Consider the following 19,253-nt stretch of genomic DNA (forward strand, 5'->3'; position numbering starts at 1 on the left):
GGGGAAGAGGAAAGTCCCGTCCGTGTCCTCTCCCGCCATCAGCTCAGTCAGGACTAGCAGCTGAGCCAGGCACAGGATAGGAATCGCTGGCCAGGGTGTCCTCAGTTTCCCTGCAGCAATTTGCTGCTCCAGGCACCCAAAGTGATGCGCCTGTGCCCTGCGCTGCTGTGGAGTGGCACATGACTGCTCTTGCGGCTTCCCTTTGCTTCCCTGTCAGAAGACATTTTTCTGCAGGGAAACAAAGAAATTTGCAGGGGACATTAATTCTGTGTGCATGCAGGGGTACAGAATTCCCTCAGGAATAATATGCACAAAGGGGCAGAAATTAAGGTATAAATTGTTGCTTTGCCACAGGCCTCAAGTAGGGGGTCACATGTAGGTGCCACAATCTAGTCTTTGGTTTTCCCTCTGCTCCTGAAGCGAAGTTGTGCCAGCCCTATAGCTGGCACAGAGGACCTTCCCCTTCCATGCAGGGTCAGCTGCACCACAAGAACATTGGGAAGCAGGGGAGGCAGAATCAAGGCTCCACCTAGTCCCAGCCCACTTGTGTGGGAGCAAGACAAGCAGCCCCACAAAAGCAGTTTTTCCTGCTGTACCATGGCTTGTAATACAGATAAGCCCATACAGGAAAGTAAGGGCATATCTTATGCACCCTTGTGAAGACAGAGTGGGTCACAATCTGGCCCTATGAATACATGGATCATTTAAATTATGGTATCTAACTTCTGAGCCTCTGATTTTGGACTATACCTAATCTGGTATAGAAACTGGGTGAAGTTTGAGGAGAAAATCAAATGATTTTACACAAATGCAAGGAGTTTGTGCAACAAAATGGAGGAACGGGAACTACTCAGACAAGTCAAACCGGACATCATAGGGATTACAGAAACACGGTGGAATAGCACTCGTGACTGCAATACAGGAATTGAAGGGTATGTGCTGTTTATAGAATACAGAAATTAGAGTAAAGTTTGCATGGTAGCACTGTACATCAATGGTGCAGTAAAGTGTAAGGAAGTCAGAAGTGATAGTATGGACAAAATCTATTTGGGTCAAAATCACTTTGGGGAAGAATTTTAAAAGGGGTTCTACTAGGATAGTGTTAGGGGTCTTTTACAGACCCGCAAGGTCAGACTCAGATACCAGGAATTGTATCATAATGGGAGACTAACTTCCCAGATACAGACTGGAGAATAAATGCTTCCAGTAATGGTAGGGCCCAGTTATTCCTGGACATGATAGATGAGTTTCCTTCATCAAAACTATCACTGTACCAACAAGAGGTGATGCTATTTTAGACTTGGTTTTGGTAATTGGTGAGGACATCATAGAACAGCTGGTCATAGGAAAAAACCCTGGATCAAGTGATTATGATGTGATACCGTTTAAATTAATTAAAACCAGATCATCAACTATGGTATTTTATTTATTTTTTTTTTAATTTAACCATCAACTATGGTTTTTTATAGCCTGGATAATAGAAAACAGAGGGGACATGATAACAGCTTTCAAGTACATAAAAGTTTGTTATAAAAAAGAGGGAGGAAATTGTTCTTAATCTCTGAGGACAGGACAAGAAGCAATGGGCTTAAACTACAGCCAGGGAGGTCTAGCTTGGACATTAGGAAAAACTTCCCAACTGTCAGGTTAATCACTGGAATAAATTGCCTAGGGAGGTTGTGCAATCTCCATCATTGGAGATTTTTAAGAGCAGGTTAGACAAACCCTGTCAGTGATGGTCTAGATAATGCTTAGTCCTGCCATGAGTGCAAGGGACTGGACTAGATGACCTCTCGAGGTCCCTTCCAGCCCTATGATTCTATGATTTCAAAATCTGGAAAATTAAGGGAAGGATTTACAGAAGTCAACTGGACTGAAGAGCTCAAGGACTTAAATGAGGAGATTTGGAATTTCTTTAAAATCAAGTGTACAAAAACTATCTGCAATTTGCATTCCAAGCAAGGGGGAAAAACTTGCAGCGAAAGGCTCCAGGCCCAAATGGATGAATATTTACCTCAAAAAGATTATTAGGAGTAAGCAGACAGCCTATACAGAATGGAAAAAGGGACTGATCAGCCAAGAAAGCTACACCTTGAAAGTCAGAAAATGTGGAAATAAAGTGAGAATTGCTGAAAATCAAGCTTAATTTTACCAAGGAAATTAAAACAAGATTTTTTTGAGTTATATAAATAAAGAAAGAATAAGCAAGGATGAGGTTGGGCCACTAAGCAGTGCGAAGAGGGAGGTGATTAAAGAAAACATCGGTATGGCCCAAAAACTAAATGAATACTTTGCCTCAGTTTTCAATAAGAATGATAATACAGAACATGGGACTGCAGACAGACAGAAATGAGTGTATAAAATAGGAAATTACCATATCTGAAATGGAAGAAAACCTTAAAGACCTTATTGCACTGAAATCAGGGAGACTGGATATTTCCCTCCCAGAATACTGAAAGAATTTTTAATGAAACTATCTATTCGGGAATGGTATCACATGACTGGATAATAGCAAACATCATACTTATATTTAAGGGGGAGGGAAGGGAGAAAAGTGATCCAGGCAGTAGCAGAGCTGTTAGTCTGACCTCAATAGCATGCAAAGCATTAGAACGAATTTTGAAACAAAAAATAATTAGATTCACTGCGGTAAATGGAAAAGAGGATGCAATGCAACATGGGCTTACCAAAGGTAGAACCTATCAGACTGCTATTCTTCTTTAAGAAAATAACTGATTTTTTACTTAAAGGAAATGCAGCACCTCTAATACACTTGGACTTCAGTAAAGCATTTAACACAGTACCATACAGGAAATAATTAGTTCAATTAGAGAAGATTAGGATTAGTATGACTACTGCAAGGTAGATAAAGAGCTGGCTAAAGGGGAGAAGGCAACAGGTTGTGCCAAAAGGTACACTACTGGACTGGAAGGAGGTTCCTAGTGGAAGTCCTTGAGAATCAGTCTTGGGACCAATCTTATTCAATATTTTTATTAATGATGTTGAAACAAGAAGTAGGAGTGCTAATGAAATGTGCTGATTTAGAGTTGGGAGGTATTGTCAATACAAAGGAAGATCGAAATACATACAGGAACAACTGGATGAACTAAGTGCAAGGTCAGCCACTTAAGGTTTAATAACAAGAATTTACATTGTGAAAAGTTCCAGAGGGGTAGCCGTGTAACAACGAGAGTCCTGTAGCACTTTAAAGACTAACACATTTAATTTCTGCAGACATAAGCTTTCGTGGGCTGCAACCCACTTTGTCAGATGCAAGAAACAGAAATCAGATAGGGGGTATATATATACATCCAAGGGTAAGGAACAACAATGGGGAGGGTAGGTGTTAGCACAGTCCACTCAGTTAGAGTAGATGAGGCCTATTCACAAGCATTGATTAGAAGGTGAGAATGTGTGAACAGTGACAACTACTTCTTGTAATGAGAGAACCATTCCAAGCACCTGTTCAGACCCAGCCTGATTGTGTCAAGCTTGCATGTGAGTTACAGCTAAAGCGCTACAGGACTCTCGTTGAATTTACATTGTGGGACTCATCAGTTGGAAGCAACAGAAACGGAGAGACCGGGGCATGTTGGTCGATCACAGGGTGACTGAGTCACTAATATGATGCAGCTGCAAAAAAAGGCAAATGCAACCCCAGGATATGTTAGGCGAGGCATTTCCAGAGAGAAAGAGAAGTCACTGCACAAGGCATTATTGGTAAGACCTCATTTGGAATACTGTGTACAATTCTAGTCATCTATGTTCCAGAAGGATGAATTTAAACTGGAACAGTGCATCAAAGAGTTAGTAGGATGATCAGGACAATGGGAGGATCTATCCTATGAGGAAGGCTCAGTTGCTCGGAGGGGTTCTTCTGGTTCATATCATAAATGTTCCTCAAACCTCACGCTTCAGGGCTTCCGCCTGTCTCCGAAAGAGGTCAGGAAGGATTCCCCTCCAATGTATTTGGGGGAGGGGCAGTTGTATTTGGGGGAGGAGAGTGTTGTCCCCTTCTGAAGCATCAGAGGTAGCACAAAGCATTCTCCCTCTCAGGTCCTTGTGATAAATAGGACCTGATATGTGAATCATTTGGTGGTCCCTCTTCTGGCCTTAAATTCTATGACTATGAAACCATTAAGATAAATTAGGTTTATCTATGTAATTCTTTTTAAAGTGAAAAATGTCTGTCGTACAACTGTAACTGCCCTCCACACAGAGGATCAGCAGGATTTGAACCTAGAACCTTGAGCGCTGTAGTACAGACCTCAACCACTTGAACTAAAGGAGTAATTACATTAGCTGACCACAGCAGTAAGCTGCTATCTTCTGTAAATCAGACAATACTAGTGGCAGTCAACACTGAAACAATGGGTTACCTATGGAGGAAGAGCAACAGACAACATACCTAAACACACGCATTTGGCAGGTTCTTTCTGAGGCAATGTGGCTAACTGCTTATGACATGAGCCTGCCATATTTGAGACATGAGTTCTATTGCTAGCTCTGCCAGACACTACCTTGTGTGACCTTTTAGTTACTCCTTCAGTAAAATACGGGTGTTTGCTTGCCTCCAAGAGTAAGGAAGTGAGGCCTTACTCAGTAATAAGGCTTCTGAAGTGCACACAATTATCACCACCATTATTAATCATCATGTTTATTACAGGAGCACCTAAGGACCAACCAAGAATGGGGCCTCATTATGCTAGATACTGAACAAACATGGTCGTAAGTGGTCCCTGCCCTGAAGAGCTTACAATCTAAATAGACTAAAACAAAAGAGTTGAGGTTCATGGTCTTTTGGCTTCCAGACCAATGCACCTTCCCCAGGCCAAATAGTATTTTGATGGAGTCATATAGCAGAGCCATGCAACGGGACTGGGATCCTGCAGAACCCGCTGCCATAATAGCAGGAGTGGGTAAAATGTATTTTGTTATAGGCAGGATTGGGTGGGAGGGGGAAAAAAAGAAAACATACTGCAGTAATTAGCAGGAAAACACTTTAAAATTTTTAATTCTTAAATTTAAGCAACAGATAGAAAGAGAATTTATTTCTATTATACCAGGAGTTAAAGGGTTTTTTTACATGGTTTAAGCAAGATCTGTTATTCTTTTAGTAGTAAAAATTGTTTCTGAATTCTGAATGTTTCTGAATTTTATATATAATAAATTAACCGACCATGGTGAGTGAGTGGTTTTGTCTGGGGTTGTTTTGTTGTTTTGTTTTTAAATATTATGGGGGAATCTGTGTTTCCTGTGGGATCTAAGGTTTTGTGAGTGGGAGTAGGAATTGCGGGACAGGAGCAGAATTAAAAAAATAGGCCCACACAGGGCTCTACCACACAGTATTTTAAACAAGCCTCTACAAGTTCTACGGTACATGTGCAAATAATCATTTTCTGTGAAAAATTCAACTTGTTGCAGAGACCAAGAATGGAAAGTTTCAGCATGAACTGTAGATGTCTGGCAAAGTTATAAACTGGAAATAGGGGTAATAAAAGGAAGAGTTGGGCAGCTTTAATAATTGTTGTCATTAACAGTTCCACGTATAATAAGGGGCTAAAACTAAGAGTAATTGGGACAAGATCAAGACAAAAATTAGTATTTAATTTGAGGAAAATCTTCCTGACAGTGAGATGTATGAGGCTGGGAACCAGTCTCTGGGAATAGTGATGGAATATCAGTCTCCTGCCACATTTAGAACTAGACTGGACAGTTGTGATTTGTATTGTGTTAGCACCTACTCACAGCAAGGCTCACTGTGCTAAGCACCACACAAACACACAGAGACAGTCCCTGCTCCAAGGAATTTACAAGATATTAGCAAATGTACAATAGGGAACAATCCTACAACAACCCCTGGGAAATAAATTAGATGGAAACGATTGGGTCTTTTATCACCATCAGTCGTTAACATTTACAATGAAAAAATGTCCAGCAGCATCGCTCATGATTAAGACCTCCTTGTGCTGGGTGCTGTACAACACATACAAAAACATGCTCCCTTGCCTTTAGGAATCTACGGTCTAAGAAGATGTGACTACAAATAGTTTGCTATTTAAAATTTTATATAAATTACCCCACCTTCAGCTCATCCTAGCCATTATGATCAGCTGATTTCTTACAGGAATCACAGCCACAGTAGGTCTTGAGGAGGCATTTAAACAAGGAAAGGGCACTGGCCTCATGAATCAGTTCAGAGAGAACGTTCCTTGAGATAGGGAAGAAGGAGCAAAGAGATTTGTGAGAGAATCTGACTAACAGGTAGATGAGGCTGTGGCTAACTTCAGTGATTCACCTGTAATTTGGAGAAGGGTACTCTCCCCCCATTCATAAAGTGCTTTGAAATCTGTGCACCAAGGCTCTATAGAAAGGTAAAACATGCCTCAGAACTTGATTTACATGAAAAACTCTTTTTAAGAGATTCCTGCAAAGAGCAAGAGAAGCACTCCACAGCTTCCCATGGAAAAGTCACTGATGGCAGGCAGCACACAGAAACAGAGGAATCAGAGATGGAGATGACTATCACCGAGGCCTTCTCACTCTACCAGCACATGTTTACTAACATTTTTGTTTGTTTTTTAGTCTTGTGTCCCCCAAGGGATGCCGTTTCCATCATTTCTCTTGGACATTGTTCCCAACACATATAATACCTTGCCTGGCCGGAATTCCGGGAAGAGCTCGGTGACATTTGGCAGCTGTTTGGTGGCATCTCGCTGCATTATTCCTGCAAGAGGCAGTGTTAGTTTTCCTTCCTTGGATTCTGCCTGCCTTGCATCTTGGGATCCCATCTCTGACTCAGAATCAGAAGAGCTGCTGAAATCCGCCTTCTCAGAGGTAGCAGAGGAAGGAGCAATGATGGAGGGCAGAATGATACCATCTCCATCTTCAGATACTACAATAGAGCAAGCACCTTATACATAAGTTGCCTCTCTTGGCCCCCAGTACAACCCCCACACTCCATAAGCAACGTTTCTTTATCTTAAATTATGCTGAATCAAATCTTCCCTGTTTTAAAGTTATTGATTCCCATTCCAGTTTAGCCTTTCAATGCATCCCTAGATCACCCCTGCAACTCCCAGCCACAGCTGAAAGAAGACAAAACAGAGAGGCAGCTGAACTTCATAGGTTGGTTGGATTGTGAATCTTAGCATTTTTGAAAATGTTGTGACGTCTTTTACTCTATATTTTATTAATGAGCCAATTACCCCAAGGCAGCACTATTTCATTGCATAGTTGGCCATGACCCATCTTCAGATCAGTCTGCAGGATAGATCTTTGACAAGATCCCAAACATGCTACAGTATAAAGTCACTGCATAGAAATGCTTGAATCCTTGATGTATCACATCCTGCCAGTCCAAAACTCCCAAATTCTTCCCACAAGTTTTAGATGGAAGAGGAGAGTCCTTACTCACCAGGGACAGCTGCATCTTTTTCATCCTCTCTCTTTACTGGAGGTGGAGGTGGCGGTGGCATCAGCTTGGAATCAATGTCTTCACAGTCAGCATCATAATCATCTTCATCTTCATCTAATCAGTCAAAAGGAGACAATCACCTTAAGAACATAAGAATTGCCATGCTGGGTCAGATCAATGGTCCATTCAGGTCAGTATCCTGTCTCTGACAGGGGCCAGTTACCCTAGAACCAATGAGCAGAATAGGACACTTATAAAATAGTCCATTTTCTGTCATCCAGGCCCACCTTCTGGCAGTTGGCATTTAGGGACATGTGGAGGATGGGGTTGCATCCCTTACCATTTTGGCTAATAGTCATTGATGGACCTGTCCTCCATTAACTTATATCACTTTTTTTTTGTTTTGTTTTGTTTTGTTTTACACACTCAGTCCATTCTCAAGGTACCCAGATACCCCTTTCCCAATACCACAACTAGGGTACCTCACCACTGCCCCAACCACAGAGAGGATCCTGTATCAGCATTAACTTAGTACAGATAGTACAGTTTCTCAAACAGATCACCCAAAGCTGCCCAACAGTAGGATTCCTTGCACTCAACCACTTACAAGATCAGGGATTGAAAGGGAAATGAGTAGGACAGAAGAAAAACTGACAGCTAGAACTGAACATGGCTTCAAAAAATTAAATAAATAAATAAAATTCTACTATGGCTTCCCTTACTCGGATTTACAGAGCTGGAACCTCAACTAGAGAAATAAGAAAATCCAGGGCAAAAACCCTAGGTTAGTCCAACCTTCCTACTTGCCTGCTCCTGACTGATGGAAGAGGAAGTGAAAAGTTCCTTTAGGAGATAGGCAGGGGATTCATCAATTGCACTAGCAATAACACAGAGGAAAAAAAACTGCAAAGGTTTGGAATTCTGTCCCCTACAGGCAGCGACCTTCTATACTAGTCCTTATTGGAGAAGCATACAGGCCAGTCTCACCCCTCCTTGGCAAAAGTCATGGTGGTACTTGGATGAAGATGCCTACCTCATGGGCAGCAGCCATTAAACAGAATGTTAGGAAAGGGAGATGGGGAGAAACAGAGGATGGTTGTCAATAGCTTTGGATAATCCTATAAAGGAGGGGGGCTTAGCCCCCACCTGTGACTAATTGACTTCCTCCCAGGAGATAGGTCTGAGACCAGGAATCACAACAGCCTGTGGCCTATCCTGTCCTTAGATCAAAAGCCAACAAGTGACTCAGTTTACAGAAACACCTGCAAGGAGCAGGTAAGATATTGCAGGAGACCCTGAGTCAGGGGGAAAGAATCTGGTTTAGCTATTGAATTTATGTGGAATTGTTTTACTTTGGAAAAATAAAGCCCTGAAGAAAGGAACTGAAATTCCACCACCGTTATGTAATGTCTAGGCTATTTACTTGTCCCACTGGCATACACGGGGCTCCTGAAGCAGGCAAAGAACATGGCAGGAGAACATGTATTGGAGAAAGACCTCACTCAATGACAGCAGCAACGGTCAATCTGTCACACAGAGACGTACCATTAACTGTTAATCGCTTCCACCTAGGTTTGCTCCCACCACCACCAATTACCTGGTCTTCGAATTGGCTGAAGGCTGCCCATTGCCTGCCTGTATCTGCGGCTCTCATCTTCAGCCACCTCATTAATATCAGAGTAATCAACAGCATCCTCTGTACTCTTAACCCAGCCTGAGGAGGAAGAGGAAAGACTTGTCATGCAACAAAATCATATCCCAACATGTACTCACCACGTCTAATCTCATCCTATCTTAGTTCATCCTGATTCCTCCCCTGATGTACCTTCCATTTTACAGGAGGAGCAGACAACACCCTCACCATTTGCAGTAAGACTTTGAAATTTGGGAGACAGATAATTTGGGGTCAGGGACATGCCATTTTCCAGCCTCATGAAAATCTGTTCAAATTTGGTAGAACTGTTGAGAAAGCTGCTTTGACCCAGAGTTAAGTGCACCATCTGGAAACCAGATCATGAGTCCTAAATTCTTCTATTGATTTCTTCTATTGATGAACATTCGTAATTTTGTATCTACACAACTGTATCAAGCAAAGCCCTATATCCCACTGAGAGATTACAGAAACTGGGAATATAACTCTAATATTGCAAACCCAAATCCTACCAACTTTGCCATTCTGCCTCTCAGAAATAACTTGAATCTTTGTCCATTGCTGTGCTGGCTGTAAAAATGGGTCTACTCATTTATAAGTAACACACAAATAAGTTTCACTGTGTTATGTACCCTCCTATGCACAGCCTTCTACCGCAGGCAGCTAATGTAGTTAGTCCTGCAGCTCATGGAGTCTGTGCTGCAGGGCTGATGATTCAAGGTTCACATCCTGGGGATGAGGCATTATTGGGCATTGCTACACTTGCAGATAATTTGTTTTCACTTTCTTCTGTTTTAAAAACCATGACATTAAGAACTCTTAAAAGAATGTGAGTGGAGTTGCAAAAGTCAAGCTCATGAAAGTTAAGAAATGCCAGAACTACGGCTGCTCTAAAAACCTTAATGATGCCCCCTCATGTGTATGCCTCTAATTGTAGTCTTTAATTACATGATCACCAGAGAGCCTAGTTTTTCCATGATAAAAAACCCAAAATTTTCTAATAAAAAGAACCCCATAAAAATCCATGTTTTTCCATGATTAAAATGAAACACTGAACATTAGTTTCCTTAGCCAAAATATATATATAGGGATCAATTGAACATAATGTTTTACTGATATACAGGTGAACCCTGTTTATCAGAGCCTCCATTATCTGACACCAGCTGCCCAGAGCTGATAGCAGTGGGGTTCAGGCAGTCAGCCCCACGTGGCTGGGGCTCCAGCTGTCAGCGCCCACATGGGGCTGACTGCCCAAGGACCCCACCCATCTTAAAATAAGGGATAGAAAGCTCTTTGCCAATTCTCCTGATTATCCCAATGTTTCATTATCCAATCTGGCCCCAGACCCAATTCGATCAGATAAACGGAGTTCCACTCTAAATTTAAAGTGCATTCAAAAATCAACGACAAGAAGGGAAGGTTGTGTGCATGGAATAAGTGACAGTGGCACTTTCAGTAAAATGTAGTTCATATATGTATTTTCCCACAAAATGTAAAAACTAAAGATTCTCTGTAAAAAACATAAATTCTGCATTTTTTCATGTTTTTCTGTGGGAAACCGATTTCTAGGATCCCTGATGATCACTTTCTACTTTTTCCCCACAAGATTCCTGACTCATTTAGTGTACGGGATGGATGGTGCTCAGGACATGAATCAAAGCTGTGTAGTGAATGATGCTGTGTCAGTAATATACCAGTTTCACTTGCTCTTGAAGTTGAAAGGGATATAGAAAATGAGGCAGGTGACTTCAGGAATAGAAAGGATGATCTCCCCCCAGAATTGGGTCTGTTAGCGTTTGTGAGGTACTAAGATAATACACTGATGAGCAGCACAGTAATTAAAAATCATCACAATGTTTATGTATACGAGAAAGAATTAAGATTTAATGGGCATCCTTAATTCTGGCATTTCAACTTTAAATACTTGACTTTGCACCTTTCGTACCATTCTTTTAACAAAAGGTTTTTGTCTTATATAAAATTAAATCCCACAAACAATGAGCTGGGAAATTTACAGATAGGTGTAAAGACAGGAATCCCTGGCCCAATAAGCAGATAGACAATGTAAACATATACAAGGGCAGTGGGAAGCAAAAGATAGTGCAATTGGATAGTGAGATTTAGCCAAATAAACAAAGGTAAGGCAACATATTAACCCTGAGCTACAGCAAATTGTCTAACGACAAGATGAGGTTTATACAAAGATTACAGGCAGGGTAGACTGTAGCCCTTATGTTGGAAATATTTTTTTTCTTGTTAAAGTTACTGCTGCCTTCAGCATCACTCAGTGAGAAAAGGACATTTCAAGCACTTTCAGGACCAGTGCTATTTCTATCCTTTGTTTATTTGATTATTTGGATTACAGTATGCAGTGTTGGTCCCAGGAAAGGCGGGAGAGGTAATATCTTTTACTAAACCAACTTCTGTTGGTGAGAGAGACAAGCTTACATTGAGTACTTCTACAAATCTGGGAAACTAACTCACTTTTGTTGACAAAACAGTGGAGGTATTCACACTGCAATGCTCCTCCTGTCTATTTAACTCTCCTACTATGCCGACATAATAAAACCACCTGGATGAGAGGCATAGAGCTTTTTGCAACAAAGTTAGAGCACCGCAACATCAGCATAGACACTACGTTGTCTATGTCACCATAAGTGGCCTGCAGATATCCCACTATGCCCATCATGACCACTCTGACCACCAGTTTGAAATCTGCTGCCCTGCAGCCAGGTATACAAGCATGCACCCCTCCCCTTTTAAAGGCTTGGGAATTTTTGAAATTCCACTTCCTGTTTGCTTGCCAGCTGACCATGCCAGCTCCCCGCAGCAAACGCACACCCACCTGGAGTACACCGGAGTTGTTGGATCTGCTGAGTCTGTAGGAAGAGGAGGCTGTGCAGTCACAGCTCCACTCCAGCTGCAGGAACTTTGATTGCTCATAGCATGGAGAAGGGGCATGAAAGGGGCATGCATCAGTGCTGCTAAGAGGAGGGAGGTGAGGCAGGTGTTGCCAAAGACATGCCACTTCTACAAGAAGCTGCACACCATCCTTCATGGCGATCCCATCCCACCACCAAGAGCCCCGTGGATACTTTGGAACTGGAGGCAGCAGCCAATGAAGTGAATCCCAAGGATGAAGTGGAGTTGGAGGAGGATGGGAGACAGGTGACAGGGACATCAAGTGGTATGGCAAGCCAGGACCTCCTTTTAAACTTTGGAGGGGTCTAGCCAGTCCCAGCATTCTGGCTCTGGCACGCCTGATGCAAGAAAGGAGAGCTCCAGTAAGTACTCCTTGTGCTTTGATAATGCAGGGAGAAATGAGGTAGAGCTTCTCCCCCCCCCACCTCCAAGGTAGAAGAGGGATAGAAATAACCAGTACTAGCACTCCTTGCATCTGCTTCTCTTCCCCCTGTGCAGATAGGCAGAGAGGGAACTGCAGAAAAGTTTGTTGATGCACACTGGATGTCCCAGGAACCCTCCATAAAGGTCTCTAGGAAACTTTCCTGGAGGTCTCTGCAATCCTCTGCTGAAGGCTCCTTGGGAGGACAGCCTTGTTTCTTCCCTCAGGGTAGGAAACTTCGCCAGTCAATCGGCAATTACCTCTGCAGGCAGCAAAGCAGAAGATAGGTCTGAAACCGCACGCATGCAGGAGCTGCACCCTTGCATCTTGGGTTACCATCAGGAGCGAGAGATTAGCTGCTCTCACCCCTGCCTATGGAAAACGGTGACAGTATTCAGAATAGTGGCCCTACGCACTTTTATTGATACCCTCCGAACCCCCCGCCCACTTCCCTTTGTCTCATCTTGCCCCTTTCCCCCAAAGCTGAGCTCACCATGGTTAGGGCTCTTGCTGTGCTGTGCGCCTGCCAAGGGAAAGTGGTGTATCTAATTGGTATGAATCAAGGCTGCAAGTGCACTCACAACAGTGCCTCTATTTTTCTTTAGCTTCTGCAGATGTATCCTTCATGGTCTCCTCCTGCACACCAGCTAAGCAGCTCTGTCTAATAAGGACACGAAGCAGGAGGAGTAAGGAAGACATAATCAGGGAAGATATGTTCATATCATTTTGCCTCTTTATTCAAGATGTGGGCATACCAAGGATTTTTAATGTGGGCAGATCTGATCAACCCATCTCAGAAAAGTTATATTGGAACTGGAAAAGATACAGAAACAGGCAACTAAAATGATTGGGGGTATGGAAAAGCTTCCATATGAAGACAGATTAATAAAACTGGGACTTATCAGCTTGGAAAAGGATGACTAGGGGGATATGGTAGAGGTCTATAAAATCATGATTGGCATGGAGAAAATAAAAAAGGAAGTGTTATTTACTCCTTCTCATAATACAAGAACTAGGGGTCACCAAATGAAATTAATAGGCATCAGGTTTAAAACGAACAAAAGGAAGTATTTCTTCACACAATGCACAGTCAACCTGTGGAACTCCTTGCCAGTGGATGTTGTGAAGGCCAAGACTAACAGGGTTCAAACAAGAACTAGATAAGGTCATGAAGGATAGGTCCATCAATTGTTATTAGCTAGGATGGGAAGGGATGCAAACCATGTTCTGAAGTGTCCCTAGCCTCTGTTTGCCAGGCACCTAGCATTGGTCCCTGTCAGAAGACAGGATACTGGGCTAGATGGACCATTGGTCTGATCCAGTATGGCCATTCTTATGCAGGTGCTGCATTTGTCTGATGCAGCTGATAGCGAGCAAAGAGCCTGGAGAAAGGCTATTAATGAAAGCCTGCAAATAGATAGCCAGGAAAAGAAATAAGGGCAGGAGTGGATGATACAGTTGCTGGAGAACCAAACAGACATGCTGAGGTCCCCAGCTGTGCTGCAGGTGGAACACATCCATGCTTGCTCCCCCCCTGCAGCCTATACTTCCCCATACTCCCCACACACATTCCTCACACGTTCCCTGGTCATTGCAGTACCCCAGGCACTGCACCCCTAGGGACAGGTTCCATGACAGCTGAACATACACCCAGCTGAGAAAGCCTCATTTCAAAACGTGCTCTTCAGTGTCATGTCCCTTTTAGAAAATAGAAATTGTATAGCTAATGAATAAAAATGTACTTAGAGAAAGAAAAGGAATCTTTGTATACAACACATGTTGGTTGCTGCTGAAATTCATACATAGTGGCCATCAGTGCATTAGCAGAGTACAATGAACGCACAAACAGCAATCATTACGAGAGTCATACTACAGTGCAAGAAAACAATGCCTGGTTCAATGCATTACAGAAAGACATTACTGGGGCTCAATGTCAAAATGCTCCTTCAAAGCCTCCCTGATTAGCCCCCCATCGAGCTCCTCTAACAGCCCTGGTATCTGGCAGCTCAAAAGCAGCTGCCAGCCAATCCATCTGAAAGCTCCATACCTGCAGAGACTTTCTCCCCCTTAGCTTCACTAATGTTATGCAAAACACAGCAGGCTGCTATGAGTATGGGAATATTTTCCTCGCTGAGGTCTAATCTGCCAAAGGCACATTCAATGGTCATTCTGCACCTGCTGAGACTGTTGCTGAAGCGCTCCTTGCCACAGTCAAGGTTTCCAATGTAAGGCTTCAAGAACCACAGAATCAAGGGGTAGGCTGGGTCTCCCAGGATCACAACTGGCATTTCCACATACCCAACTGGAATCTTCTGGTGTGGAAAGGAAGTTCCTGCTTGCAGCTCTCTATGCAGACCAGTGTTCCTGATGATGTGTGCATCACACACCTTCTCTGACCACCCCTGCACTGATGTCAGTGAAACGACCTTGGTGATCCACCAGCACTTGCAATACCATAGAAAAGTAACTCTGCTGATGTACTTCATCGCAAGGTGATCTGAGGGCAAAATGGGGATATGCGCCCCATCTATCACCCCACCGCAGTCAGGGAATCCCATTGCCGCAGAGCTATCCATTATTTCCTGCACATTGCCCAGAGTCACAGTCCTTCATAGCAGGAGGCCATTAATGGCTGTGCGCACTTGTATGACTGCAACCCCCACGGTAGACTTCCCAACTCCAAACTGATTTGCAACTGATCAGTAGCAATCTGGAGTTGTCACCTTCCACACAGCAATCACCACTCACTTCACCACTGTGAGGGCAGCTCTGAGTTTGGTGTCCCTGCACCAGAGACAGGGACGAGCTCCACACACAATTCCAGGAAGGTGCCTCTGCGCATCCAAAAGCTCTGTAGCCATTGCTCTTCATCCCATACCTACATAACGGTGTGATCCCACCACTCAGTGCTTGTTTCCCGAGCCCAGAACCGACAGTCCACTCCGAGCAGCTTCTCCATGAATGTCAAAAGCAATCTAATTGTTTCTTTCCATAGCACACAGGAGGGCAGACATCATGGTGTAATTATCAGATTCTCAGCTCATGAAATACTGCAGGGTCAGTTGCATTGTGCTCATAACACTCATCACAAGACTGGAGAGCTGTGTAGGATCCATGCTTTCAGACAGGAATGGTGGGTGCACAATTTATAGGGGCCATTGAAAAGTGGCACAAAACATAGTTGGAAGCTCACAGAATGATGGGACAGAGAAAACTGCATCATGGGACGGTGCGCCCACCCCATGAGGCACTGTGATCCCTTCCCAGAACTCTCAGCAGTAGATAGTGGCAAGTTGCACACTGGGATAGCTGCCCATGGTGCAGGGCTCTCTGTTAATGCAAAAGCAACAACCGTGGAAGCGCTCCACCATCACAAGGAGCACTGTGTGGAAGTGCAAAAGTAGTTTAATTACCATCACAGATGATCATCGACATAGTTTAAGTTGACTTAACTTTGTAGCATAGACATAGCCTCAGAATAATGAATTTAAGTGCTAAGATTCATCTTTTGAAAGTATTATGTAGGTTTCCTTTGAGGATGAGGACTGACATGTCAGATATAGAGTGATTGCTTTGTGAAAAGAAGAGAGCTTCTCCCGCTGATATTGCTACCGCCTCTCTCGGCAGCACAGTAGCATCTTCACTAAAGCGCTGTCTGTGAAGACAAGCCCTGAGTTAGTTTCCCAGACCTGAAGAAGAGCTCTATGTAAACTCCAAAGTTTGTTTCTCTCACAATAGAGAAGTTGGTCCAATAAAGTATTACCTCACCCATCCTGTCTCTCCATTAGATTACAGTAGCACAGAGAAACTTCAATCAAGGATTGTGCTAAACGCTCTGCAAACAAGTAACAGAAGACAGTCCCTGACCAAGAGAGGTTACAAGCTAAAGAGATCCAAGATGCAATGGGGGAGGGGAGAAACAGGAAGACAAGGTCATAATAAATGGGAACTTTAAATACTAGATATTAGTTAAAAGGCAGAGAGGCCTCAATGCCGGTTTGTTTGTTTTAATGAGTGAACAAAAAACAATAATAAATCCCACATTCACCCAATTACAAATCTGCACCGCCATTACTTCCTAACCTGCAATTGTGAGGCTGAAGTGTTAACACACTAGTGAAACGAACAGGACAGTTCATGCTTCAGCGCCATTGTCTCACGCCTCTGGCAGACCCCGAAAGGTGCCCAGCGGGTCAGCAACGAGCGGAGGGCTAGAAACCTGCCTTTGCTCTTTAAACAAAACCTTCGGTTTTGCAGACTCCGACTGTGCTGCGGTGGCGACACCCGCCAGCCCAGACATAACCGCGCCGGGCCTCACCTTCCGCGTCCAGCTGGGCGCCATCCGTCTCCGCCGCCGCGGCCGCGGCCCCCTCCTCGCTGGCGGTGAGCTCGGTGATCAGGGTGCCCAGGCCCAAGGCGCCCAAACCGGCCAAGTGTTTCTTGGATTCCTGGAAGAGCCAAGACAGGAGCCGCCGTTAGCGGCGCGCGCTGCGCCGCGAGACCGACCCGCCGCAGGAGGGCCCCGGCCCCGGCCCGGCCCTCGCCTCACCTTGTCCAGCACACTCTCCCCCTCCAGCTGCCCCGCCTCGTTAATGTTCCCGAAGAGGAACCCGGCCAGGGAGAAGGGCCCGGCGCCGCCCGCCTCCGCCTCCGGCTCCTCCTCGCTCTCCGAGTCCGACATCGTCCGGCTCCTCCGCGGCGCTCCCCCCGCCACCCAACGGCCGGGCCGGCGCTGCCCGCGCGACCCGGAAGCACAACCGGAAAGTGAAAGGCGGGTGCCTGGCGCAGCGGACACGGCCTCGGGAGAGCAGCGAGCCTCCAGCACCATAGAGCGCGCGGCCAGAGCGTCCCCTCGGCGGGCCAGCGAGAGGGCGGGGGCGCCCGGTGCTATTCTGACAGCCTGAGGCTGAGACTGACTGACTGTCCCCGAGTCCCGGCGGGGCGGGGCGGGGCGGGGCGATCAGGCCCACGTGGCTCAGGGTGTCCGGCACCTAGGGCACTCCCTGCCTCAGGATAGCGGCTTCGGGAAACCCGCCTTCTAGGGGCCAGGGCCCTTCCCTTGAGTGCAGGTGTAAAACGCTCAATACTTCTCACATCACACACCTCACACCTTCATACATATCACACCTGACACACTTCGCACACCTCACATCATTTCACACACATCACACCTTCACCCACCTTCACACACATCACATAACCCTAACCCTTCCCTTGAGTGCAGGTGTAAAACGCTCAATACTTCTCACATCACACACCCTTCATACATATCACACCTGACACACTTTGCACACCCTTCACACACATCACACCTGACACACATCACACACCTCACACCCTTCACACATATCACACCTGACACACTTCGCACACCTCACATCATTTCACACACATCACACCTTCACCCACCTTCACACACATCACATAACCCTAACCCTTCCCTTGAGTGCAGGTGTAAAACGCTCAATACTTCTCACATCACACACCCTTCATACATATCACACCTTTCGCACACCCTTCACACACATCACACCTGACACACATCACACACCTCACACCCTTCACACCTTCATACATATCACACCTGACACACTTCGCACACCTCACATCATTTCACACCCATCACACCTTCACCACATTCACACACATCACATAACCCTAACCCTTCCCTTGAGTTAGAAAATGCCCAGCACAGGCTTGCTTATTCAGATGCGTGGACAGTGATCATTCTTACCCCCAGTCTCATTCCGTGCACATTTAGTGAGCAGCAGAGAGTATTTTGTTTATCCTCATTGTGTGAGATTCAGCACACACCATCTCTTGGTCCTGCTCTCAGGACAGAATTAGTTTCCTTATGAGCTTTTCTATGGAATGTGTAATGCTCGAGCTGGCTCTTTCATCAGCTCTCACAGCACTTTACAAAGGAGGGTCAGTATCTGACTGCTTCATAATACTGGCATGTTAGGGATGGTATCCCCATTTTACAGATGGGAAACTAAAGCCTAGAGGATATGTTTGTTAAATTTAGGTGTATAAAATTGGATAACTAGCACCTGATTTTGCAGAGTACATAGTATTATATAGCACTTTATATACACTAAAGCAAAGCGCCCACTGATTTCAGTTACATAGCTGTGAATGTTCAGCATTTCTGCAAATCAGAGCTCAAGGTATCACGTCAGAGCACCCAGGAAGTAAATAATTAGTAACCACCTGTGAAAAGTTTGGTTTAAACGATTTGCCTAACATTAGGAACCCTAAGGCCATGTCTACACTGGAGAGTTTACCACAGCTGCACCACTGTAAGATCACTTGTGCAGCCGGTCTATGACAACAGCAGAGAGCTCTCCCACCGGCATAAAACCATCTCAGGGAGCAACAGTAGCTATGTTGGCAAGAAAAGCTCTCCCACCAACATAGCACTGTCCACACTGCATGTCTGTTGGTGTAACTTATGTCACTTAGGGAGACGTTTTTTCACACCCCTGAGCAACATCAATTACACTGAAAAAAGTGGCTGTGTAGACATGACCTCAGTGATAGAGGCAGGAATATAAATCAGTTTTCCAAGGTGGCATTGAGCTACTATTCTCGGTCTGTGATCCCGTGTTCCAGTACTGCAAATAGTATGTTCCTTCCATCTTCTGCAACAAACGAAGCAGGATCCTATAGGCAACAGCTTCCTTTAATATCCAACCCCAATTCCTCCTCACAGTAGATTGAGCCTGTGCACTGAATGAATTTTAGGAGTCGTGGGGAAAAAGTTGTACGGGAACATGTAATTCAAGACTATCAAAGCAGATGCACAAGCTGGCCAAATTAAAGGTTGCACCACCCCCATT

The 19,253-nt window shown here is 44.6% G+C and overlaps 1 protein-coding gene across 5 annotated transcripts in view; it reads right to left on the bottom strand.

Moving 5' to 3' along the window:
• Positions 1-17,198, bottom strand: part of TAF1 (TATA-box binding protein associated factor 1) — an 86,735-nt gene extending 69,537 nt beyond the window's left edge. For 2 of the 5 annotated variants that reach the window (XM_067547929.1, XM_067547927.1), the window contains exons 1-5: positions 16,961-17,198; positions 16,730-16,859; positions 9,015-9,131; positions 7,418-7,531; positions 6,654-6,895 (exon numbers count right to left, since the gene is read on the bottom strand). In XM_067547929.1, coding sequence (XP_067404030.1) covers positions 6,654-6,895; positions 7,418-7,531; positions 9,015-9,131; positions 16,730-16,859; positions 16,961-17,092 — 735 coding nt within the window. In that variant the 5' untranslated portion in view covers positions 17,093-17,198. Of the gene's footprint in view, positions 1-6,084; positions 6,585-6,653; positions 6,896-7,417; positions 7,532-9,014; positions 9,132-16,729; positions 16,860-16,960 lie in introns of those variants that run through there. The other 3 variants (XM_067547928.1, XM_067547926.1, XM_067547930.1) reach the window with 2 other exon arrangements.
• Between the last annotated feature and the right edge of the window lie 2,055 nt (positions 17,199-19,253).

The sequence above is a fragment of the Emydura macquarii genome, unplaced genomic scaffold (assembly GCF_026122565.2).
Source record: "Emydura macquarii macquarii isolate MOO-44397 ecotype Brisbane River unplaced genomic scaffold, CSIRO-AGI_Emac_v2 contig_1253, whole genome shotgun sequence".
In the NCBI taxonomy this organism is placed as follows: domain Eukaryota; kingdom Metazoa; phylum Chordata; order Testudines; family Chelidae; genus Emydura; species Emydura macquarii.